Below are 27,348 nucleotides of genomic sequence, written 5' to 3'. Positions count from 1 at the left end.
GCGGGCCTCTCATTGCAGGGCCTCTCTTTTTGCGGAGCACGGGCTCTAGGTGCGTGGACCTCAGTAGTTGTGGCACGTGGGCTCAGCAGTTGTGGCTTGCAGGCTCCAGAGCTCAGGCTCAGTAGTTGTGGCGCACGGGCTTAGTTGCTCTGCGGCATGTGGGATCCTCCTGGACCCGGGCTCGAACCCGCGTCCCCTGCACTGGCAGGCGGACTCCTAACCACTGCGCCACCAGGGAAGCCCCTACCTTAACTCATTTAAGGCTCATAGGCTTATGAGGTAGATACTGTTCCCGTTTTATAGATGAGGAAAGGGAAACATAGAGGGATCAATAATTTGCCAGCTTTACACAGGCAATAAATGGTCGAGCCTACTTTTAAAACCAGGCCTATATGCTGCCGTGGCCTCATGTTTTCTCTTCCCTGCGTTCCATTTGGCCTCAACATGTTTTGAATTTAAAACTATATACAGTTGACCCTTGAACAGTGTGGATTTCAGCTGCTTGCATCCACTTAGATGCAGATGTTTTTCAGTAGTAAGTACTATAGTACTACATGATACATGGTTGGTTGAATTGGCAGATGTGAAACCCCGGGTACAGGAGGGCCAACTGTAAAGTTATATGTGGATTTTGTTGGGAAAGTGGGGGAAGTGTTTGGTGTCCCTAACCTGAGCATTGTTCAAGGGTCAGCTGTGTTCACATTTGTCCAAACTTTCTCCTCATTCTATTATTACTGTATTTATGCCCTTAAGTAAAAATGTTTTTAAACTAGAGAAAGCAAGCTATGAAACTAATGTGATTCTGGTTCATCTCAGTATTTTATGTTGAAAAGTTACAGCAAATATCTAATTTGTATTAGGAATATATTTCCAGTAATACTTAAGAATTGGCAACCTTGTTTTCCTCTTCTGTTCTGGAGGAAGAATGTGAATGTGGCTAGGAGTTTAGATAAGGAAGAGGAGAACTGAGGGAAGGATTGTCTTCAGTTGGGGATTTCAAAATTGTTATAGAATTTCATCTTCCTATCTCCACCCCCTTCTCCCCAACACATACTTTTTATTTTCCTCTGGTTCCCTTGGAATTAAGAATTTATACTTTGTCGGGTCCTAGACTCCCTAAAAATTTGATTAATGGTATGGACCTTCTTCCCAGAAAAATGTTGTATATGTGCATAATTTTGTGTATAATTTCAGGGATATGTGAAATTATATATCAGAAAAAGAACCTTGGGTTAATATTACATAGTTTTTCTTGAGAAAAATACATTTGATTAGAATTAAGTGTATATTTTTTCTTGCTAGATGGTGACTCTCAGATAGAAATATAGATTTAACTAGTCTCTAAGAAATGAATTACCGTATAAAGCTTGAGTGCAGTCATCATGGTGAGACAGATGACAGTTTCAGATTCCAGCCTCACACTTCAGCACTTCGACAGTAGCATTTCACGTTGTTGAAGAAGAACAAATTGCTTCCCTGTTGTCATCCTCCTCCTTGCTGTCATCACTTACAAACCCTGTTGCTCGATGCTATGGACTGTCATTACTAGACTCGGACATGCAAACACGCACGCCCCACACAGATTCATCATTACATTGTTTATCAGTAGTTCTTATAAATAAAGCAAAGCAGTTTTTTTGTTTAATAATAATAATAAGGGCTTCCCTGGTGGCGCAGTGGTTGAGAATCTGCCTGCCAATGCAGGGGACACGGGTTCAAGCCCTGGTCCGGGAGAATCCCACCTGCCACGGAGCAACTAAGCCCATGCACCACAACTATTGAGCCTGCGCTCTAGAGCCCGTGAGCCACAACTACTGAAACCCGCGTGCCTAGAGCCCGTGCTCTGCAACAAGAGAAGCCACTGCAGTGAGAAGCCCGCACACCGCAACGAAGACACAACACAGCCAAAAATAAATAAATTAATTAAAAAAAAATTACTGTTACTTAATTTTTTTTTTTTTTTTAAGATTTTTAGAAATTTCATGTAATGTCTGAAACATTTATATTAACATGTTTCCATACAAATAACCCAATGAAAGTTTAGTATTAGTTGTTTTGTTTGTTTTTTTATACTGCAGGTTCTTATTAGGCATCAATTTTATACACATCAGTGTATACATGTCAGTCCCAATCGCCCAATTCAGCACAGCACCATCCCCACCCCACCGCAGTTTTCCCCCCTTGGTATCCATATGTCCATTCTCTACATCTGTGTCTCAACTTCTGCCCTGCAAACTGGCTCATCTGTACCATTTTTCTAGGTTCCACATACATGCATTAATATACGATATTTGTTTTTCTCTTTCTGACTTACTTCACTCTGTATGACAGTCTCTAGATCCATCCACGTCTCAACAAATGACTCAATTTCGTTCCTTTTTATGGCTGAGTAATATTCCATTGTATATATGTACCACATCTTCTTTATCCATTCGTCTGTTGATGGGCATTTAGGTTGCTTCCATGACCTGGCTATTGTAAATAGTGCTGCAATGAACATTCGGGTGCATGTGTCTTTTTGAATTACGGTTTTCTCTGGCTATATGCCCAGTAGTGGGATTGCTGGGTCATATGGTAATTCTATTTTTAGTTTTTTAAGGAACCTCCATATTGTTCTCCATAGTGGCTGTATCAATTTACATTCCCACCAACAGTGCAAGAGGGTTCCCTTTTCACCACACCCTCTCCAGCATTTGTTGTTTGTAGATTTTCTGATGATGCCCATTCTAACAGGAGTGAGGTGATACCTCATTGTAGTTTTGATTTGCATTTCTCTAATAATTAGTGATGTTGAGCATCTTTTCATGTGCTTCGTGGCCATCTGTATGTCTTCTTTGGAGAAATGTCTATTTAGGTCTTCTGCCCATTTTTGGATTGGGGTGTTTGTTTCTTTGATATTGAGCTGAATGAGCTGTTTATATATTTTGGAGATTAATCCTTTGTCCGTTGATTCATTTGCAAATATTTTCTCCCATTCTGAGGGTTGTCTTTTCGTCTTGTTTATGGTTTCCTTTGCTGTGCAAAAGCTTTGAAGTTTCATTAGGTCCCACTTGTTTATTTTTGTTTTTATTTCCATTACTCTAGGAGGTGGATCAAAAAAGATCTTGCTGTGATTTATGTCAAAGAGTGTTCTTCCTATGTTTTCCTCTAAGAGTTTTATAGTGTCCAGTCTTATATTTAGGTCTCTAATCCATTTTGAGTTTATTTTTGTGTATGGTGTTAGGGAGTATTCTAATTTCATTCTTTTACATGTAGCTGTCCAGTTTTCCCAGCACCACTTATTGAAGAGACTGTCTTTTCTCCATTGTATATCTTTGCCTCCTTTGTCATAGATTAGTTGACCATAGGTGCGTGGGTTAATGTCTGGGCTTTCTATCTTGTTCCATTGATCTATGTTTCTGTTTTTGTGCCAGTACCATATTGTCTTTATTACTGTAGCTTTGTAGTATAGTCTGAAGTCAGGGAGTCTGATTCCTCCAGCTCCATTTTTTTGCCTCAAGACTGCTTTGCTTATTCGGGGTCTTTTGTGTCTCCATACAAATTTTAAGATGATTTGTTCTAGCTCCGTAAAAAATGCCATTGGTAATTTGATAGGGATTGCATTGAATCTGTAGATTGCTTTGGGTAGTATAGTCATTTTCACAATGTTGATTCTTCCAATCCAAGAACATGGTATATCTCTCCATCTGTTGGTATCATCTTTAATTTCTTTCATCAGTGTCTTATAGTTTTCTGCATACAGGTCTTTTGTCTCCCTAGGTAGGTTTATTCCTAGGTATTTTATTCTTTTTGTTGCAATGGTAAATGGGAGTGTTTCCATAATTTCTCTTTCAGATTTTTCATCATTAGTGTATAGGAATGCAAGAGATTTCTGTGCATTAATTTTGTATCCTGCAACTTTACCATATTCATTAATTAGCTCTAGCAGTTTTCTGGTGGCAGTTTTAGGATTCTCTATGTATAGTATCATGTCATCCGCAAACAGTGACAGTTTTACTTCTTCTTTTCCAATTTGTATTCCTTTTATTTCTTTTTCTTCTCTGATTGCCGTGGCTAGGACTTCCAAAACTATGTTGAATAATAGTGGTGAGAGTGGACATCCTTGTCTCGTTCCTGATCTTAGAGGAAATGCTTTCAGTTTTTCACCATTGAGAATGATGTTTGCTGTGGGTTTGTCATATATGGCCTTTATTATGTTGAGGTAGGTTCCCTCTATGCCCACTTTCTGGAGAGTTTTTATCAGAAATGGGTGTTGAATTTTGTCAAAAGCTTTTTCTGCATCTATTGAGATGATCATATGGTTTTTATTCTTCAATTTGTTAATATGGTGTATCACATTGATTGATTTGCGTATATTGAAGAATCCTTGCATCCCTGGGATAAATCCCACTTGATCGTGGTGTATGATCCTTTTAATGTGTTGTTGGATTCTGTTTGCTAGTATTTTGTTGAGGATTTTTGCATCTATATTCATCAGTGATATTGGTCTGTAATTTTCTTTTTTTGTAGTGTCTTTGTCTGGTTTTGGTATCAGGGTGATGGTGGCCTCATAGAATGAGTTTGGGAGTGTTCCTTCCTCTGCAATTTTTTGGAAGAGTTTGAGAAGGATGGGTGTTAGCTCTTCTCTAAATGTTTGATAGAATTCACCTGTGAAGCCATCTGGTCCTGGACTTTTGTTTGTTGGAAGATTTTTAATCACAGTTTCAATTTCATTACTTGTGATTGGTCTGTTCATATTTTCTATTTCTTCCTGGTTCACTCTTGGAAGGTTATACCTTTCTAAGAATTTGTCCATTTCTTCCAGGTTGTCCATTTTATTGGCATAAAGTTGCTTGTAGTAGTCTCTTAGGATGCTTTGTATTTCTGCGGTGTCTGTTGTAACTTCTCCTTTTTCATTTCTGATTTTATTGATTTGAGTCCTCTCCCTCTTTTTCTTGATGAGTCTGGCTAATGGCTTATCAATTTTGTTTATCTTCTCAAAGAACCAACTTTTAGTTTTATTGATCTTTGCTATTGTTTTCTTTGTTTCTATTTCATTTATTTCTGCTCTGATCTTTATGATTTCTTTCCTTCTGCTAACTTTGGGTTTTGTTTGTTCTTCTTTCTCTAGTTTCTTTAGGTGTAAGGTTAGATTGTTTACTTGAGCTTTTTCTTGTTTCTTTAGGTAGGCTTGTATAGCTATAAACTTCCCTCTTAGAACTGCTTTTGCTGCATCCCATAGGTTTTGGGTCGTCGTGTTTTCATTGTCATTTGTCTCTAGGTATTTTTTGATTTCCTCTTTGATTTCTTCAGTGATCTCTTGGTTATTTAGTAACGTATTGTTTAGCCTCCATGTGTTTGTCCTTTTTACGTTTTTTTCCCTGTAATTCATTTCTAATCTCATAGCGTTGTGGTCAGAAAAGATGGTTGATATGATTTCAATTTTCTTAAATTTACTGAGGCTTGTTTTGTGACCCAAGATGTGATCTATCTTGGAGAATGTTCCGTGCGCACTTGAGAAGAACGTGTAATCTGCTGTTTTTGGATGGAATGTCCGATATATATCAATTAAATCTATCTGGTCTATTGTGTCATTTAAAGCTTCTGTTTCCTTATTTATTTTCATTTTGGATGATCTGTCCATTGGTGTAAGTGAGGTGTTAAAGTCCCCCACTATTATTGTGTTACTGTCGATTTCCTCTTTTATAGCTGTTAGCAGTTGCCTTATGTATTGAGGTGCTCCTATGTTGGGTGCATATATATTTATAATTGTTATATCTTCTTCTTGGATTGATCCCTGGATCATTATGTAGTGTCCTTCCTTGTCTCTTGTAACATTCTTTATTTTAAAGTCTATTTTATCTGATATGAGTATAGCTACTCCAGCTTTCTTTTGATTTCCATTTGCATGGAATATCTTTTTCCATCCCCTCACTTTCAGTCTGTATGTGTCCCTAGGTCTAAAGTGGGTCTCTTGTAGACAGCATATAGATGGGTCTTGTTTTTGTATCCATTCAGCCAGTCTATGTCTTTTGGTTGGGGCATTTAATCCATTCACGTTTAAGGTAATAATCGATATGTATGTTCCTATGACCATTTTCTTAATTGTTTTGGGTTTGTTTTTGTAGGTCCTTTTCTTCTCTTGTGTTTCCCACTTAGAGAAGTTCCTTTAGCATTTGTTGTAGAGCTGGTTTGGTGGTGCTGAATTCTCTTAGCTTTTGCTTGTCTGTAAAGCTTTTGATTTCTCCATCAAATCTAAATGAGATCCTTGCCGGGTAGAGTAATCTTGGTTGTAGGTTCTTCCCTTTCATCACTTTAAGTATATCATGCCACTCCCTTCTGGCTTGCAGAGTTTCTGCTGAGAAATCAGCTGTTAACCTTATGGGAGTTCCCTTGTATGTTATTTGTCGTTTTTCCCTTGCTGCTTTCAATAATTTTTCTTTGTCTTTAATTTTTGCCACTTTGATTACTATGTGTCTCGGCGTGTTTCTCCTTGGGTTTATCCTGTATGGGACTCTCTGCGCTTCCTGGACTTGGGTGGCTATTTCCTTTCCCATGTTAGGGAAGTTTTCGACTATAATCTCTTCAAATATTTTCTCTGGTCCTTTCTCTCTCTCTTCTCCTTCTGGGACCCCTATAATGCGAATGTTGTTGCGTTTAATGTTGTCCCAGAGGTCTCTTAGGCTGTCTTCATTTCTTTTCATTCTTTTTTCTTTAGTCTGTTCCGCAGCAGTGAATTCCATCATTCTGTCTTCCAGGTCACTTATCCGTTCTTCTGCCTCAGTTATTCTGCTATTGATTCCTTCTAGTGTAGTTTTCATTTCAGTTATTGTATTGTTCATCTCTGTTTGTTTGTTCTTTAATTCTTCTAGGTCTTTGTTAATCATTTCTTGCATCTTCTCAATCTTTGCCTCCATTCTTATTCCAAGGTCCTGGATCATCTTCACTATCATTATTCTGAATTCTTTTTCTGGAAGGTTGCCTATCTCCACTTCATTTAGTTGTTTTTCTGGGGTTTTTTCTTGTTCCTTCATCTGGTACATAGCCCTCTGCCTTTTCATCTTCTCTATCTTTCTGTAACTGTGGTTTTTGGTCCACAGGCTGCAGGATTATAGTTTTTCTTGCTTCTGTTGTCTGCCCTCTGGTGGTTGAGGCTATCTAAGAGGCTTGATGGGAGGCTCTGGTGGTGGGTAGAGCTGACTGTTGCTGTGGCGGTCAGAGCTCAGTAAAACCTTAATCCACTTGACTGTTGATGGGTGGGGCTGGGTTCCCTCCCTGTTGGCTGTTTTGCCTGAGGCAACCCAACACTGGAGCCTACCCGTGCTCTTTGGTGGGGTTAATGGCAGACTCTGGGAGGGCTCACGCCAAGGAGAACTTCCCAGAACCTCTGCTGCCAGTGTCCTTATCCCCACGGTGAAACAGAGCCACCACTCGCCTCTGCAGGAGACCCCCCAACACCAGCAGGTAGGTCTGGTTCAGTCTCCCCCAGGCTCACTGCTCCTTCCCCTGGGTCCTGATGCACACATTACTTTGTGTGTGCCCTCCAAGAGTGGGGTCTCTGTTTCCCCCAGTCCCGTCAAAGTCCTGCAATCCAATTCCCACTAGGCTTCAAAGTCTGATTCTCTAGGAATTCCTCCTCCCGTTGCCTGACCCCCAGGTTGGGAAGCCTGACGTGGGGCTCAGAACCTTTACTCCAGTGGGTGGACTTCTGTGGTATAAGTGTTCGCCAGTCTGTGAGTCACCCACCCAGCAGTTATGGGGTTTGATTTTACTCTGATTGTGCCCCTCCTACTGTCTCACTGTGGCTTCTCCTCTGTCCTTGGACGTGGGGTATCCTCCTTGGTGAAGTCCAGGGTCTTCCTGTCAATGATTGTCCAGCAGCCAGTTGTGACTCTGGTGCTCTCGCAAGAGGGAGTGAGAGCACGTCCTTCTACTCCGCCATCTTGGTTAATCTCCTAATTTTTTCTTAATGGAATTGAATTCTTGTTTTTTTTTAATAAATTTATTTATTTTACTTATTTTTGGCTGCGTTGGGTCTTTGTTGATGTGTGCGGGCTTTCTCTAGTTGCGGCGAGCGGGGGCTACCCTTTGTTGCGGTGCGCGGGCTTCTCACTGCGGTGGCTTCTCTTGTTGCGGAGCACGGGCTCTAGGTGTGCGGGCTTCAGTAGTTGTGGCACGCGGGCTCAGTAGTTGTGGCTCACGGGCTCTAGAGCGCAGGCCCAGTAGTTGTGGCGCACGGGCTTAGTTGCTCCGTAGTATGTGGGATCTTCCCGGACTAGGGCTCGAATCCATGTCTCCTGCATTGGCAGGAGGATTCTTAACCACTGTGTCACCAGGGAAGCCCAATTCTTATTTCTTAATGAAATCGAATTATCTAGTAATGACAGCTTTCTCCCTGCCCTCTTTCTTAGATCTGAAAAGATACTAATGACAGTTCATCTTCAGAGGAAGCCTTTCCTTCTCCAAACGAGTATACTGACAAGACACAGTTCAGCCACCAGTTAGGGTAGGAGATGCACTTGGGCCGTACAGCCTCCCAGTGCACAGATGGTGACTTTCCATACCATCTGTTCATTATTTCTTCATAGCCATTTACAATTTCTCCCCCTCCATGAGGGCTGAATAGAAAAAATAAAGTTAAGACCTAGTTTTAGACTTCTAGGAAGTTAGCTGCTCCTTCCCCTTACTTTTTCTTCAATCCAGTAAAGGTTATGGCTCCTCTTCTTTCTAAATATCCCAGTCATTAGCTTATATAGACTCTTGCTTCATAATTTTTGGTGCTAAATGCTATGCAGTTCACAAGTAACAGGACAACGTTATGTTAGTCCACTGTGTATACTTGAAAAAATAATCACATAAGGCAATCTGTTCTTTTACTTTCCTTAACTTTGTATCAAAAGCCTAAATAGTCTACTTTTTCCTTATAAGTAAAAGCGGAAGCTTTGGCCACCTTCCCTTGTTGAAGGCACCTGGTATTCTTTCCTTCTGATATAAAGCAGATGGGAAGATAATAGTTGAAACTTAGCCCTGAAGCATGCATAGCAAGGAAGGCTAAAAGCTGGCAGAAATCTTAGTTTCTGACCTTGGCAAGTCCTTTTTGAACTTTTCTTTGTGAGCTTTTTTGTCCTCTTTATCTGCAGTTAAGATCTTTGCTTACTGGAGGGATGGAAGATTCACATTAGACCATGTAATTGTCACATTGTGATGCATAAATAGCATTCTCCTACATCATAGGAGAGTTTTGACTTATGGCTAAATAGAAGACACGAGAAATGATTGAATGGTGTAGTTACTATTGCCCTATGGATATGTTTTTAAAAGATCAATGCCTATTAACGTGTATAAGGTAAAGAGTTTGCTTAAATACTGTCTGTTTTAGAATTACTTGCCCTTCTTATTTTTTCTTGGCCTCTTTTTTTTTTTTTTTACATCTTTATTGGAGTATAATTGCTTTACAATGGTGTGTTAGTTTCTGCTTTATAGCAAAGTGAATCAGCTATACATATATCCCCATATCTCTTCCCTCTTGCTTTTCTTGGCCTCTTAGGTTGAGTTTGTAAGACTGTGATCCTTCCCTTTTTCCTCTAGTCAGATGATTTTCCTCCTCTTAGTCCTCATGTGTTATTAACACTATTCATGTGATAATCCTCTGTATGATCATTGGTTTGAATGATTTGCTTTCCTGAACGCCACGTAATTCTCTTCAAAGCTTCACAGTAACTTTACCTTTTATGTGCTTTGTTTAATATTATTTCAGTATTGATGTCTTCTTATCTTTCCACTGACCAGTTTTCCAATCTGTCCATCCTTTTTATTTATATTTCTAAAGCAGAAGTTACAGTTCTTGTTGGTTATAGTAGCCAGTGTAGGTTATAGTACTTTCTGGAACTCTCCCAGGTAAACAGTCAGTGAAACTTCGAACATTTTTTTAAATCCATTTTTAAAAAATTGAAGTATAGTTAATTTACAGTGTTGTGTGAGCTTCAGATGTACAGCAAAGTGATTCAGTTATACATATATTTGTATATATCTGTTCTTTTTCAGATTCTTTTCTATTATAGATTATTACAAGACATTGAATATAGTTCCCTGTGCTGTACAGTAGGTTCTTGTTATTTATCTGAAACTTTGAACATATTGATGATGAGAATTATATGAGCAGAGGCAGATGGCAGAGGTATTATATATACCCCATGATCCTCACTTTGATTCATACTGTTAACCTTAAATTGTATTTGATTGCTAAAATCTAAGAAGTCAGATTGCTTCTATGCTCGTTTTACAAGTTGTGCATGCTTTTAGAATGGTCTAAAGGTCTAGTTAGGGTTATGTGTTGGAGCCATGGCTGTTTACAGTAACATTGCTTGGTCATACTGTAATTCCATTCTTTAAATTAGAATGGGCATGGAGTGACTTTAAAAAGGGGTCAGTGTCCATTGCTCAGAATACATGCCAGCTGATTTGGTACTATTTATTTAATAATTTTAGGATGCAATTGAATATCTCAGTTGAATGAATTAGTAAATAGTCATATCATTCTCATTCTTTTTTTTCCAAATTGCTTTTAATAGTATACCACCTCTCTTTACCTCTTCTGTCCAGGCTTTCAGGTATAGCACTCAAAACAGATGGATAGTTTTTCTCTTTAAGGAAAGAGCATATACTTGGGGAGAAGTATCAAGGTACAATTCGTAATGATTTAACATTCTGCCTGTGCATTTTTTGTTTGCTTTTTGCTTTGGAGGTTTGTGTTTGTTTTTGCTTTAAGCATAGCATAATGTCCTCTGTGTATTATGATTTTATCTGAAAAATTCTGCTCATTAGGGTTATCACTAACCTATTTAGTACTTTTGTATAAATTAGGAAAAGACACCTTTCCCCTGAGACAAGGCCTCACAAGAAGATGTAGTACAACTGGATTTGGGCCCCCCACTCACCCTTGGCCTGGCCTTCTTGTGTAGCAAACAAAATGCAGCATCCTGCATTGTACAAATTCAGATTCTGAACTTTGTACTGATTTGCATTTGTTTTGAAAGTCAATTATAAGTAGCTTGTAGTTTTGAAAAACTTATAGATAAAATTCTAAAAATATAGCAGAGGAGATAAAATAGTTTCCTCTGCAGAGTAGTATGAAAACCTAATGAAAATAGATAAGAGTTTTTACTCCTAATATAATTTTATTTTACAATCATTAGTAGTTCTTTTTTTCTTTTTTTTTCCTTTTGGCCATGCTGCACGGATTGTGGGATCAGATCCCCAACCAGGGATTGAGCCACCAGGGAACTTCCACTAGTTGTTCTTTTACATTTTTATATAATGACTTACATTAAACGTTATTGCATTAGTAACAACCTGCTGTATATATTCTTTAATTTTTAATTGAGAAATATTAGCTCATTTCCCGTAACATATAGAGCTTTGTGATCCCATAATTAATGTGTCAGCATGTCATGCAATTAATTGTCCAGTGCTTTCTATTAACAGTTCTGTAAGTCTTGTAATTAAACTTTTGGTTTTTCCTACTTAGGTACTTTGGTCTGGGAAGCCATATGGTTCATCTCGAAGTATCGTAAGGAAAATTGGTACTAATTTATCTCTGATTCAGTGTCCAAGAGTTCAGTTTCAGGTACTGTATTTTATATATTTCAAATTTTATATTAATATGTACATTGGTGATGTAAATAGGCCAGACAGCTTTAAAAGTACTTTTTGAACCTCTCCCCACTATTGATGCTGCTATCAATAAAATAAAAGAGGATAAAAACCACGGTAAAGTCTTTCTAATTTTAGTTCCTCTGTGAAGTGATTATTCAAGCTCTGTAAGACATTTATCCTTAAGAATACAGATGCAGACTTAGAAGCATATAATAAGCCAAGCAGTTGTTAATTCCCAGGTGACCTTGAGCATTGTCTTCTAGCACCAAATCAGGAGTAGCTCAACTCTGCTTGGAGATAAGTTCCTATTTTCTTGATTTGGGTTTTTGTTCCTCACGGGTGTTTTAGTGTGAGACATGTATCACATAGCTTTATTCTTGTTTTTCAGTAATTCTCTACAGTAGTAATAAGAAAATCTTTTAGTTCAACATTTAAGTATATAAAGTTCAGCAGATAATCTATACCAATTTTAAATAATAGATTAGCATGTGAAATGTGGAAGATAAGTTTAAATCATAATTCAAAAGGTCAAAAGTGCCCCTGCGAGCTTATTAGATGTCTTACTTATAAATCACTCCTCCTTGTAGAGAGAGTTAAAAATCTGTTTCTAAGTAAGTGGTAGAAATTAGCATTTGTTCAGGTTGACTAACAAGCTTGGTCATTGTTATGCCCACTTGCAGATTGACTGGCAAGACCTTTGTGCATCAATCTAGAGATTGACAGATTGGAACTTTCCAGAAGTAATTTTTATCAAATGATGGGCTTTTTAAAAAAATCAAAATAGAGAAACCTATGATAGTAATTCTCTCAAGCACAATTTCTGAGAATTCAGTTCACTGAGACACCAATTGCTGATTGCTTTATTTGCCAGTTTCCTTCAAGTAACTATTGTGTTAACTAAGACTTAGTAACTTTTCTTCTGATTGCTCCATTCCATTAAAATTTTATCTATTTATCTGCTTAACCTAGTTGCAGGAGAACTTGCTTCAGCATTTGTGTTCACATCGCTAGAGATGTATGAAAGGACATAGAGATAATCCAGCATTTTCTGGTAGCAACCCAAATCTGCCTTGACAGTCAGTGGGCCGAAGTACTAGGGCCAAGTGCGTTTTCTTGGCAGGATTCTCTTTCTCAATGTTATTAGCCACTTAGAAGCGTCTGAGCAGAATAAGAGTTTTAGGATTAGTACAGGAGCTGCATTTGAAAAAAGATAGATTAACATAAAGGAGAGGAGTAAGGTAAGAGGAATGTTGGTGACCTACTTGAGAATGTAGTAGAAAACAGAAGACATTTGTTTATAGTGAGATTTTTTACTTCCAGGCAGTTTTGTAGCATGCTGAGTCTTTTCAAATTCAGCATCAATCTTAAAGTGAGTGTTTTATCTGCTACTTATTTAGATATTTTAAATCTGCTATCATTCTTCTGTATCTTCTGTTTTTTTTTAATTTAATTTTTTTTTACTACGTCTATCAGAAATATAAAAAATGTAGAGTCTTCAAAAAATATAAGGGATGCAGTTTAAGAGTAATAAAATTGACAATTCATTTTTGCTATTTTTTTTGGCTCATTTGGAGGTTTGATATGGAATGTATTTGGACTGTCTAGGAGTCCAACATGAGTAAATACTGCTATAGAAAGTCTGGAACTGGGGAACCACTGTGGGACCCAAGGAGGGAGACAAAAGTTGAAGTAGATTAAACTTGAGAATGAGGTGTTCATGGGTCAATTCAGAAGCAGGAGTTAGTAGTCAAAGCCAGTCCTTTGTTGTCCTGGGTGATTTCACTGTCTTTTGGAACTTAGTCTCATATTTTCTTTTCTTCCTCTGCTCCTGTTGACTTTCACTTCTATTCCTTTTCTTGTACCCAGCACTCAATAGGCATCACCTCAAGTTGGCCGCCCTCACAACAGTTTCACCTCCAAAATCTTAAGCCTCAGTATGTTCCTTCTAAATCACACCATCTTTTCATTGTTGTCAGCTGACCCATATATCTGCAGACAAGTAAGACTCTCACATAAATGATGGGCAAGACAGGCATGTTACTTTGTGTTGTGAGGGTTAGACAAGATAATCCATGCAAAGCCCTGAATATCGTAACTGGTACATAATTAGTGCACAATAAAAGTATGCTAGTGGTGGGATTTTATTGTTATTGCCACCTTGCAGCAGAATAGCAGATTAACTTACTTGGTTGTCTAAGTGAACTCCCTGATTTTACAGATTGGATTTTTTTTTACTTTTGGCCGTGCCGCTTGGCATGCGGGCTCTTAATTCCCCGACCAGGGATCAAACCCATGCCCTCTGCATTGGAAGCCTGGAGTCCTAACCACTGGACTGCCAGGGAATTCCCAAAACTTTTGCCGTTTTTTTTTTTTTTTAAAACAAATTGGTCTGTATATTTATAGGTTCGCAAATCAGAATACAGATCAGCACATTTATTTACACCTTCATCCAGTTAATGGGCCCAATGAATATTGGGCTGGGAATAAAATGAGGTAATGAATGTTAAAAAAAACATATAAAAGCACTCAGTATTTCTTTGCTCTGTTTGTTGGAATGGAGTTCAGAGGTTTTGATTTGCAGTAGTTCTCAATACTGGCTGCATAATTAAATCACCAGGAGCTTTAAAAAATAAAATATCCATGCTCAGGCCCCATCTTCCAAGGCCCCAGCCTCCTCACAAAAACACTTATGGAACATATAAAGAATATAAGGTGTCATCCAAGGCTTACTAAATCCGAATTTCATATATTCGATTTTTTTTTTCTTTTTTTTTTTAAAACCTCTTCAGAAGCTTCTTATGCAGCCGAGGTTGAGGACTTCATTTACAGATTGTGTTTTAGTATTTTGCTAAAGAAAGTTTACAGCAGTAACATAATTATCTATTGGCAAATTATGAAAGTAATCACTAAAGCACCTTTGGGGTCATTTTTATAAATTTCAAATTTTATGAGTTAAAGAAAAACATGGAATTTAAGTGTGGCTTATTGGGGTAATAAATACTACACTTAGAAAAATCTAAGGCAAAAAAAAAGTGCTCTTGCATACCATCAGATAAGGGGAGGGTGGGGACTCGGCCCTGTGCTAAGGTAGTTTGAATCCCTGCTCAGTAACTGGCAGAACTCTGGGTAATTTAACCTGGATTACCTTTGTTTCCTGTGGAAACCCTGCCCCAGGCTATTTTCTTGGATTGCTAGGAGTGATTGTTGGAATTGGTGGTGGAGGGAATGTTCTGTAACCAAACAAGTAATGAATAAGATTCTCACTAAAGTCCACACACTGTGAGTAAAGGTGCAAGTAAAACAGCCGCCTGGCACTGGCACGTGGCAGCCCATCTTTTTTTTTTTTTTTTTTTTTTTTTAATTTATTATTTATTTATTATTTTTATTTTTGGCTGTGTTGGGTCTTCGTTTCTGTGCGAGGGCTTCCTCCAGTTGCGGCAAGTGGGGGCCACTCTTCATCGCGGCGCGCGGGCCTCTCACTATCGCGGCCTCTCTTGTTGCGGAGCACAGGCTCCAGACGCGCAGGCTCAGTAGTTGTGGCTCACGGGCCCAGTTGCTCCGCGGCATGTGGGATCTTCCCAGACCAGGGCTCGAACCCGTGTCCCCTGCATTGGCAGGCAGATTCTCAACCACTGCGCCACCAGGGAAGCCCCAAGCCCATCTTTATTTAGCAAATCATCTTGAAATCCATGCATTCTGTTAGGTGCTGTTGGTCAGTGGTGAACCAAACAGACACAGTCTCTACCCTTACTGGGATATGGTTCAGTGGGAGAGGGATTAAACAAGGAAATATGCTAATAAACATAAAATTATAATTTGTACTAAGTGCAGTGAAGGAAAAATTGGTATAGCATGGGGAGACTAACAGTGGTGGTCTGGGAAGGCGGCCCTGGAGGAATGACAATTAAGGATTAAAAAGAGCCAGCCCCTCAGAGAGTTAGGGAGAGGGATGGAGGTGGGGCAGTGTTGGCAGAGAGAACAATAAGTGCAGAGGTCCTGAGGCAAGACAGAAGTTACTGTTGAGGAACTAAGACAAGGCCCCTCTGTCAGGAGCTAGTGAGGTGGGAGACGTAGTGTGGTATCGTGGTCTTTGATGTCTGAGCCATCTGAGGATAAGTACCTGGATTCGTACTAAAATTCATTGTTAAACTTCATATTTTTCCCAGTTACTGTCTGATGATCTGGACTCTGCTAGCATGTGATGTCATACTGTATGTGATGTCCATTTCTTGATATGTTTAGCTATAAAATGGCCCTTAAGGGTAACTGAATCCAGATATATGCATTATGTTTTATAAATTTGGTAACATGGCGTAGTAATTTGAAGCCCAACTCAGTAAATAACTAATGTTTGTGATGTTTTATTCATTCTCAGTAATTGACTTCTTATAGACTTGTTTTTCCATGGGGATACTGTTACTTACCTTCCTAGGTTATTTTGAGTGATACACACACGTTTCCTTCCCTCTTGTCTCTCTGGTCCTTTTTCTTCTCCCTGTTCTCCCCTCACCTTCCTTCCCTCCCCCATTCTAGGTGTGTCATGAATAGGAAGGGTTAATAAATGCTCAATTTTTTTTAAAGTGACCACATTACTCAGCAATATTAGTGCCTGTCTCAGCTAGAATATTTAGTTTGGTGTTCTTTACTCAGGTATACCTCTTGGCCTATTGGTGTGACTGTATGTCACTATATTAAAATGCAGAAATTCTGCTTTTAGTTTTTCTTACTATGACAGGAATTGGTAGAAAAAGAGGAATAATTAAATCTGTAATTAAAAATCTAGAAGTTTTTTTACCGTGTTGCTTTTAAGAATACATGTTTTGCATTTGGCTGTAAACAAAAGGTGGTAAAATAGACTGAGTATATTTACTGTTACACCGTTTTTGGCAAGAAACTGAGAGAATCCTAGTTCCCAGTACCAGTGTGTTTATTTTATGAAAAGTCACATGAGGACAAAGCGAGCTCTTCTAATATTTTATTCTAAGTATTTCAGCTTTTGTATAAGCTTTATATTTTTCTTTTATGCATTTTATTAAATAAATCAATTTCTTCAGTGTAGTTTTACATTATCAGAATATTTAAAATTACTTCAGTAAAATTCTTGAAATATAATTGAATCTTAGATAATTTAAATTGTTTCAAATGTTGATTTGAATTTCTTAAGATCAGTAAAAATACAATGCTCTTACTGAATTTTGCTCTGAATGAAATGCTTTTCTTACTTTCTGAAAGGAATTTGGATACTGATAAATCAATAAGCACTAATTTTATTTTAAATTTTATAATGCCCTTGATTTTGAAAAAACATTTTTCTGTCGTTTTTTTTTTTTTCCCCTACTAACAATAGCTGTGGTAGGACAGGACCTTGCTGGAACCTTCAGTAAGTTGACCTTTTCTTTTTCAAACCTCCCATCCATCATCCATGCATGTCAGTTGTGGTGTCTAAATCATACCTCCAAGAATCCCATGCCCTCAGTCCCCTTGCCTACACTGACCTCACCTAAACTAGTACTTTACTAGGTGAACTGTACTTCCTGTTTCATTCTTATGCTACTGAGTGCCCATTTCGGCAACAACTGAAGTGGCCTTTTAAAAAAGATTAGATTTTTTTCAGTTTTATTTTGTTTTCTGTTTGAGTTTCCTCAGGGACTTTGTTAGGCTTCTTTTTTGGTGGCATAAATCACTGTTATAATGTAGGTACGTGACTTAAATACTAAAACTACTTTGTCTTGTGGGGCAGGATGTCAATTAGAAATGATACAGGTATTATCAATTCTGGAATTGGTTCTTGACAGTATCATTAACATTTTCATCTCATTGAGTACATGTTATAGACATGGTATTATTTCAGTGATTAAATATAATCAATGCTCAGTAAGATTACAGACTAAGTCCATGGAATAATTGGTTTTTGTTTTAAAGTTTGTGCAAAAAGCAACCTTTCATGTTTAATATGCGAAGTGTTACAGATGTAAAATTGAGAAATATTGTATGATCTTTACATTATAAAATAAAATACTTGGAAAGGCTGTCACAGAATGGGTTTAACTTATATTTTTGAGTATTCTTAGAAAAGTATTTTGCTTCCTTTTATGGGCAAAAATATCTGGGAAGAAAACAGCAATTTTTGTAGCTTTTATGGGAAGGTAAGAAGTCTTAAGGTCAAAACTAGATTTTTATTTATCTTAAATATACCTTTCTTCCTACCAACTAGTAAGTGTATTGGAACAAAATTTTATTTTCTAAATAAAGAGTTAGGTAACCAAATTGATCTCATGAGCTAGCACCTTAAGGAAGGGACCATTCAGGTTTTACCTTTATGATTTGTCACTTGTACAAAACAGCCCATTCAACACTGTATCTTCTAGGAGCCTCCACAGAGCTTGGGGGACCTTCCTGTTCCTGAATCTCCATGTAACCCACTTAGAATCTCCATTTTATAGTGTGACGGGAGTATTAATGTACCATTCTGTTCTCAGGAATGGATAGAAACAGAATATTGCCAGATTCGCAGGCTCTTGAGACCAGATGGGATGCCCAATTCATTTATATTATTTAAGTTGTACAGTACAGATACCAATTTACTGAAAACTGTTTATTGACTTATTTAGATAAATTTCTGAAACGTATAAGGGAGAAGTAGAAAAATCTTCTTTTTGATTTTTCTTTGATCATATCCCTTGACAATGTACTTGCTGAAGGTTATACTTTTTTTCTCTTCTGACCAGTTACTCCACTGTGTGCCTTAAAACACTGGCATTTTGAAAGCTTTTTCATCTTAATTCCGTTATTAGTTTTTTTGTTTTTGTTTTTGCCCAGGATTAAGTTCTTAAATCTCTACTCTTCTAATATACTTGTTTTCTTTCTTGCCTGTACCCCTGTCCTTCCCAAAAGCCACAATTTAAGGCATTTTAAATACTTGATATTCTTTTAGTATCTTGTTGTTAAAATGTCAGTTTTCTAGTACTACTCTATGAAGTTGATAATGTTGGGTAATTATGATATCTGAATGCGTGCACATACCAGTAACCAATATGTTCAGTTAAAATTTTCTTCATAATGTTAAAGATATATTATTTAAAAATTAAAGATATATTATTTAAAAATTTTAACCATATTAGTATTATGTGTTTGTAAGGTATATTTTATAGTTGAGGAACAAGTATTATTTAAGTGTAGCTTCCAAAAGCTTCATCTGGCAATGATAATAGTAAGAAGTTTCAAACAAAGCATGGGTTACTGTAGAAACTTTCTGATAAATACGTGTAAATCTCTTTGGCCTCTTAAACATTTTTCTTCAATTAAAAAGTCTGCATTTTCTTTTTTATTTAAACCTTACTTCAACTTGTAGGAAGTATTACATTAATCTGATAACAATTATTCATTAGCCATCTGGCAATATTCTTAGAACAAAACTTAAATTTAATTCAATTAAGTTATTTTTCCATTTTTTGAAGGTCAATTTCAGAACTTGCACGCTTTTTCTTTGTTATATTTATTTCAGAATATTCTGTTCCTTCTCTAGGTGTTTAAGGTCAGCTAGAGAATTCTGTTCTACTGCTATTTGTATTTTTGGTTCTTTAATATAGTTAATACTTTAATTTAAAAATCAAGAGATCTAATGATATTTGAAAATATATTTTCATTATTGTAACAGTGTATCTATATAATATCCATTTAAAAATATTCCCAGATTTAGCACAAATTGGTCACTATACTTTTTACTAAATCTCTTCAGAAAAGAACTGATTTATAATGTTTAAATTCTAAAAATTTTCTTAATGTTTTAGGATGAACAGAGGTTTTTGTTTTTTTTTAACGAGTCTCATTTGACCTGTAAAATAAAAATTGAATGAGTTAAATTATAATTCAGAGATTGCATGCACTATTAAACAACAGTGTGACATAACTAAAGGTCTCTTTCGTGGAGACCTTCAATGGAAATGCTAGAAACTGTCCATGTGTTTGTAATGCTAGAGCTGGTGATTTTCCTTAGGTAATAAAATGTTTTTATTCTACCATTTTGGTGCTAGATGAAGAACCTTCCCTATTTGTAACTTACAGCTTGCCAGCCCTACAACAGAATGGAGCCCCAGCCAGCCAGGAGAGGACGCAGTGGTGTCTTTTGCCGATGTTGGATGGGTAGCCAGAGAAGAAGGAGAGTGTTTAACAAGACGAAGGTCAGTCTGGATGGCTGTCAGAGCTGAGATGCGGCATTTAGTATTTTAAGATGGTACATTGGAATCATCTTCTTATTAGGCATCAAGGATACATAGATAAAATAAGACACAGTCCCAGCTTTCCAGGAATACTTGGAAATACTTGCTAGAGGAGATTACAAAAGGAAATCAATAATAGCGATACTGGAAAGACTACGAAATAAATACAGAAGGCCACTGTGGGATGTGAGGTTCAGCAAGGCTTCTCAGGGGGAGGGGATGATAGAGCTGAGTGCTGGGGGGCAGTAGGAGCCACTCAACTAGGAAGGCTGTATTCCAGGTAAAGTGAATGTGATTAAAGGTACTAATCAGGAGGCCACATGGCATGTTCAGGAAACTCCAAATGGCTCCATGAGGCTAGAGAGTAGCAGAGAAGGGTAGGCTGTAGGAGATGAATATGGAAAGTAGGTCGAGGTTAAAAGGTCATACATGTTAGGCTAAGAAGTTTACACTTTTTCCTGAAAGCACTGTAGAGCGATGGAAGAAATTTAAGCATCATAGTAATATTATCAAATTTGTATTTTAGTTAAATTTCCTTGTAAACAGTGTAAAGAATAGAAGGGAGCCAAGTCAGGAAATAGGCTAAAGAAGAGATGATAAGAGTTTGACTAAATTAAGAAACCGACAGAGAAGGCATGGAGAAAAAGGACAAAATCAAGAGATACTGAGAAGAATTTTAAACTTTTTAAAGAAACTTTTTGGGTATTGGGGTTGAGAAAGGAAGAGTCTAGGATAACTCCCAGGTTTCTGGCTAGGATATGAGAATGGTGGAACAATTAATAAGAATATAGGAAAACAGATTTCTTTCTGGAGGGTGGGAGTTAGAGGTAGTCCAGTGTGGAATATGCTGTGTTTGAGCTTCCTGTGGGACATTGACATAGCTCTGGAGACAGTTTATGTAGCTAGATATTGATAAAGAATGCTTGCACTTCAACATGTGGATAGAATGGCTGGTACCCAGAGTGCTCAAGGAGCATATATAAGACATGAAGAGCATTTGTATCCTGGATAAAGCTGGCATTTGGGAGTAAATCAGGAGGAAAAAAAAGAAGAAAAGAGAATGAAGGGACTCCCCTACCTGCCAGAAGTAGCTCAAGAGGCAGAAGGAGAACCAGCAGAGAGTGTTGTCATGGAAGCAGAGGTAGGAGAGCTTCAGGGAAGTAGAGTAAACTTCCATCAGTGTCAGATACTTAGAGGCTAGGTAAACCAAAAACCTAGCAAGTTTCCATTTTGTTTTGCAGTTGAAAGATTATCATTGACTTCAGCAAGAGAGTAATTTCATTTGAGTGGTATTAGCTGAATAAAATAAGAATTAAGTAATCCAAGAGCAAAGAAGGAATTTGATTTGAATGACAAGTAGGAGGGAGGACATAGCAGTAGAGGAACAGACCAGATTATTGCAGGATTAGCAGGTGAAGAGCCTTTCTTTTGTAAGATGTTTATTTTTTTGATTAAACTTTTTGAGATAATTGTAGATTCTTCACATGCAGTTACAAGAAAGAATACAGAAGCATTTCCTGTACCCTTTACCCAGTTTTCTCCAGTGGTAATATCCTGCAAAACATGGTACACTATCACAACTAGGATATTGACACTGGTTAAGTCAAGAACATTTCCATACTACAAGAACCCCTCCTGTGGCCCTGTTATGGCCACACCCACTTCACTTCCATCTCCAACCCCTCCTTAATGGCAACCACTTATCTCTTCTTCATTTTCACAATTTTGTCATTTCAAGATAGTAATATAAATTGAATCATACAATATACAACCTTTTGGGACTGGCTTTTTTCACTAAGCATAATCTCTAGTGATTCACCCAGATTGCTGTATCAGCAGTTCCTTCCCTTTTAGTACTGAGTAGTATTCCTTGGTATGGATGGACCACAGTTTGTTTAACCATGCACCAGTTGATGGACATCTGGATTGATTCCAGTTCTTGGCTTTTGTAAGTAAAGTTAATGTAAATGTGTACAGGATTTTGAGCTAGCATAAATTTTCATTTCTCCGGAATAAATGCCAATGAGGGCAATTGTTGGTTTATATGAGTCATAAGGTAGTTGCGTGTTTAGTTTTAAAGAAACTGACACACTGTTTTCCAGAATGGCTGTATTATTTTACATTCCCACCAGCAGTGTATGGCTAAGCCAGCTTCTCTGCTTCCTCACCAGCATTTGATGATGTTACTTTTTTCCTTTTTTTTTTTTTTTTTGCCATTGTAATAGGTGTGTATTGTGCATCTCATGATTTTAATTTGTGTTTCCTTATTGGCTACTAATATTGAACATCATTTTATATGTTTACCATCTTCATATGCTTCTGAATAAAATGTCTCTTCATGTCTTTTGCCCATTTTCTAATTGGGTTTTCTTTTGCGAGTTCTTTATATATGCTAGATATGAGTCATTTTTCAGATATGTGGGTTTGTAAACATTTTCTCCCAAATGTAGGGCAAGTAGGACAAGTTAAATCTTATCTTTTCATCTATTTAACAGGGTCTTTCACAGAGCAAAAGTTTTATATTTTAATTCGTTCGTTTTTCCCTTTTACGGATCATGTTTTTGGTGTCAGTGTAAGAACTCTGTGCCTATGTTAGATCCTTTGGATTTTCTCCTGTTTTTGTTTTTTTCAAGTTCATAGTTTTATGTTTTACAATTAAGTCTCTGATTGTTTGTCTGGTTTTGGTGTCAGAGTAATACTAGCTTCAAAAAATGAAGCTATCTATTTTCTGAAGAGATTGTATAGAACTGGTGTTAATTCTTTAAACATTTAGGAGAATTATCCAGTGAACCATCTGGACCTGTTGATTTCTTTTTGGTGAGATTTATTTATTTATGTATGTATGTATTTATTTTATTATTATTATTATTTTCACAGAAAGGCATTTTATTTTAAACATAGCAGTGTGTACCTGTCAATCCCAAACTCCCAATCTATCCCTCCCTCCCACCCTTCCCCGCTGATAACCGTAAGTTCATTCTCTAAGTCTGTGAGTCTGTTTCTGTTTTATAAGTTCATTTGTCTCATTTTAGATTTTGCATATAAGCGATATCATATGATATTAAGTGTAGTAAGCCAGACAGAGAAAGACAAATATCATATCTTTCTCTGTCTGACTTACTTCACTTAGTATGATAATCTCCAGGTCCATCCATGTTGCTGAAAATGGCATTATTTTATTCTTTTTATGGCTGAGTAATATTCCATTGTATATATGTACCACATCTTCTTTATCCATTCATCTGTCGATTGACATTTAGGTTGCTTCCATGTCTTGGCTATTGTAAACAGTGCCTGCAGTGAACACTGGGGTGCATGTATGTTTTTCTCTGGATATATGCCCAGGAGTGGGATTGCTGGATCTTATGGTAGCTCTATTTTTAGTTTTTTTAAGGAACCTCCATACTGTTCTCTATACTGGCTGTACCAATTTACATTCCCACCAACAGTGTAAGAGGGTTCCCTTTTCTCCACACCCTCTCCAGCATTTATTGTTTGCAGATTTTTTGATTGATGGCCATTCTCACTGGTGTGAGGTGATATCTCATTGTAGTTTTGATTTGCATTTCTCTAATAATTAGTGATGTTGAGCATCTTTTCATGTGCTTCTTGGCCATCTGTATGTCTTCTTTGGAGAAATGTCTTCTTAGGTCTTCTGCCCATTTTTCGATTGGGTTGGGTGTTTTTTTATATTTTGAGCTGCATGAGCTGCTTTTATATTTTGGATACTACTCCCTTTCTGGTTGCTTCGTTTGCAAATATTTTCTCCCATTTTGTGGGTTGTCTTTTTGTTTTGTTCATGGTTTCCTTTGCTGTACAAACACTTTTGAGTTTAATTAGGTCCCATTTGTTTATTTCTGTTTTATTTCTGTTACTCTGGGAGACTGATTGAAAAAGATATTGCTGTGCAATTTATGTCAAAGGGTGTTCTGCCTATGTTTTCCTCTAGGAGTTTTATAGTGTCTGGCCTTACATTTAGGCCTTTAATCGATTTTGAGTTTATTTTTGTGTATGGTGTTAAAGAATGTTCTAATTTCATTTTTTTACATGTAACTATCCGGTTTTCCCAGTACCATTTATTGAAGAGACTTTTCTCCATTGTATAGTCTTGCCTCCTTTGTCATAGATTAATTGGCCATAGGTGGAATTGAGTTTTGGTGTGTTTTTAAAATTATGAGTTCAAGTTCCTTAATAGAGTTATGTGACTATCTTATGAATTTCATATTGGAAGAGATGTAGTAGTTTGTATTTTTCAGTTAATTGGTCCATTTCATCTAACTGGTTAGGTTTATGTGTATAGAATTGTTTGTAGTATTTCCTTATTATCCTTTTGATAGCTACGTGGTCTATAGTAATATATCCCCTGTTTCATTCCCGACATTAGTAATTTATGCCTTCTCTTTTTTAAATATTTGTCAATTTTATTAATCTTTTCGAAGAACAAGATTTCTCTTTCATTTCTTTTTCTTTTTTTCTTTTGTTGGTTTTCAATTTTATTGATTTCTGCTCCTATCTATTATTTTCTTCCTTCTGCTTGCTTTGAGTTTATTTTGCTCTTTTTCTAGGTTCTTTGGGTGAGAGTTGATATTATTATTATTATTTTTTTTTTAGCAGTCATCAGTTTTATACACATCAGTGTATACATGTCAATCCCAATCGCCCAATTCAGCACACCACCATCCCCACCCCACCGTGGTTTTCCCCCCTTGGTGTCCATACGTTTGTTCTCTACATTTGTGTCTCAACTTCTGCCCTGCAAACCGGTTCGTCTGTACCATTTTTCTAGGTTCCACATACATGCGTTAATATACAATATTTCTTTTTCTCTTTCTGACTTACTTCACTCTGTATGACAGTCTCTAGATCCATCCACGTCTCAACAAATGACTCAATTTTGTTCCTTTTTATGGCTGAGTAATATTCCATTGTATATATGTACCACATCTTTATCCATTTGTCTGTCGATGGGCATTTAGGTTGCTTCCATGACCTGGCTATTGTAAATAGTGCTGCAGTGAACATTGGGGTGCATGTGTCTTTTTGAATTACGGTTTTCTCTGGGTATATGCCCAGTAGTGGGATTGCTGGATCATATGGTAATTCTATTTTTAGTTTTTTAAGGAACCTCCATATTGTTCTCCATAGTGGCTGTATCAATTTACATTCCCACCAACAGTGCAAGAGTGTTCCCTTTTCTCCACACCCTCTCCAGCATTTGTTGTTTATAGATTTTCTGATGATGCCCATTCTAACTGGTGTGAGGTGATACCTCATTGTAGTTTTGATTTGCATTTCTCTAATAATTAGTGATGTTGAGCATCTTTTCATGTGCTTCTTGGCCATCTGTATGTCTTCTTTGGAGAAATGTCTATTTAGGTCTCCTGCCTATTTTTGGATTGGGTTGTTTGTTTCTTTAATATTGAGCTGAATGAGCTGTTTATATATTTTGGAGATTAATCCTTTGTCCGTTGATTCATTTGCGAATATTTTCTCCCATTCTGAGGGTGGTCTTTTCGTCTTGTTTATGGTTTCCTTTGCTGTGCAAAAGCTTTGAAGTTTCATTAGGTCGCATTTGTTTATTTTTGTTTTTATTTCCATTTCTCTAGGAGGTGAATCAAAGATCTTGCTGTGATTTATGTCAAAGAGTGTTCTCTCTCTGTTTTCCTCTAAGAGTTTTATAGTGTCCAGTCTTACATTTAGGTCTCGAATCCATTTTGAGTTTATTTTTGTGTATGGTGTTAGGGAGTATTCTAATTTCATTCTTTTACATGTAGCTGTCCAGTTTTCCCAGCACCACTTATTGAAGAGACTGTCTTTTCTCCATTGTATATCTTTGCCTCCTTTGTCATAGATTAGTTGACCATAGGTGAGTGGGTTTATCTCTGGGCTTTCTATCTTGTTCCATTGATCTATGTTTCTGTTTTTGTGCCAGTACCATATTGTCTTGATTATTGTAGCTTTGTAGTATAGTCTGAAGTCAGGGAGTCTTGATTCCTCCAGCTCCGTTTATTCCCTTCAAGACTGCTTTGGCTATTCGGGGTCTTTTGTGTCTCCATACAAATTTTAAGATGATTTGTTCTAGTTCCGTAAAAAATGCCATTGGTAATTTGATAGGGATTGCATTGAATCTGTAGATTGCTTTGGGTAGTATAGTCATTTTCACAATATTGATTCTTCCAATCCAAGAACATGGTATATCTCTCCATCTGTTGGTATCATCTTTAATTTCTTTCATCAGTGTCTTATAGTTTTCTGCATACAGGTCTTTTGTCTCCCTAGGTAGGTTTATTCCTAGGTATTTTATTCTTTTTGGTGCAATGCTAAATGGGAGTGTTTCCATAATTTCTCTTTCAGATTTTTCATCATTAGTGTATAGGAATGCAAGAGATTTCTGTGCATTAATTTTGTATCCTGCAACTTTACCAAATTCATTGATTAGCTCTAGTAGTTTTCTGGTGGCATTTTTAGGATTCTTTATGTATAGTATCATGTTATCTGCAAACAGTGACAGTTTTACTTCTTCTTTTCCAATTTATATTCCTTTTATTTCTTTTTCTTCTCTGATTGCCGTGGCTAGGACTTCCAAAACTATGTTGAATAATAGTGGTGAGAGTGGACATCCTTGTCTTGTTCCTGATCTTAGAGGAAATGCTTTCAGTTTTTCACCATTGAGAATGATGTTTGCTGTGGGTTTGTCGTATATGGCCTTTATTATGTTGAGGTAGGTTCCCTCTATGCCCACTTTCTGGAGAGTTTTTATCATAAATGGGTGTTGAATTTTGCCAAAAGCTTTTTCTGCATCTATTGAGATGATCATATGGTTTTTATTCTTCAATTTGTTAATATGGTGTATCACATTGATCCACGTATATTGAAGAATCCTTGCTCCCTGGGATAAATCTCACTTGATCGTGGTGTATGATCCTTTTAATGTGTTGTTGGATTCTGTTTGATAGTATTTTGTTGAGGATTTTTGCATCTATATTCATCAGTGATATTGGTCTGTAATTTTCTTTTTTTGTAGTATCTTTGTCTGGTTTTGGTATCAGGGTGATGGTGGCCTCATAGAATGAGTTTGGGAGTGTTCCTTCCTCTGCAATTTTTTGGAAGAGTTTGAGAAGGATGGGTGTTAGCTCTTCTCTAAATCGTTGATAGAATTCACCTGTGAAGCCATCTGGTCCTGGACTTCTGTTTGTTGGAAAACTTTTAATCACAGTTTCAATTTCATTACTTGTGATTGGTCTGTTCATATTTTCTGTTTCTTCCTGGTTCAGTCTTAGAAGGTTATACCTTTCTAAGAATTCGTCCATTTCTTCCAGGTTGTCCATTTTATTGGCATAGAGTTGCTTGTAGTAGTCTCTTAGGATGCTTTGTATTTCTGCAGTGTCTGTTGTAACTTATCCTTTTTCATTTCTAATTTTATTGATTTGAGTCCTCTTCCTCATTTTCTTGATGAGTCTGGCTAATGGCTTATCAATTTTGTTTATCTTCTCAA

The 27,348-nt window shown here is 37.1% G+C and overlaps 1 protein-coding gene across 4 annotated transcripts in view; it reads left to right on the top strand.

Moving 5' to 3' along the window:
• MTFR1 (mitochondrial fission regulator 1) overlaps positions 1–27,348 on the top strand; it is an 86,059-nt gene that overhangs the window by 28,101 nt on the left and 30,610 nt on the right. For all 4 annotated transcript variants that reach the window (XM_059901836.1, XM_059901834.1, XM_059901833.1 and 1 more), the window contains 2 exons: positions 11,507–11,605; positions 19,699–19,814. In XM_059901836.1, coding sequence (XP_059757819.1) covers positions 11,507–11,605; positions 19,699–19,814 — 215 coding nt within the window. The remainder of the gene's footprint in view (positions 1–11,506; positions 11,606–19,698; positions 19,815–27,348) is intronic.

Source organism: Balaenoptera ricei, chromosome 17, assembly GCF_028023285.1.
Source record: "Balaenoptera ricei isolate mBalRic1 chromosome 17, mBalRic1.hap2, whole genome shotgun sequence".
Taxonomy (NCBI): domain Eukaryota; kingdom Metazoa; phylum Chordata; class Mammalia; order Artiodactyla; family Balaenopteridae; genus Balaenoptera; species Balaenoptera ricei.
Note: the sequence above shows the minus strand (reverse complement) of the source record. Positions and strands in the feature narration are given on the sequence as shown.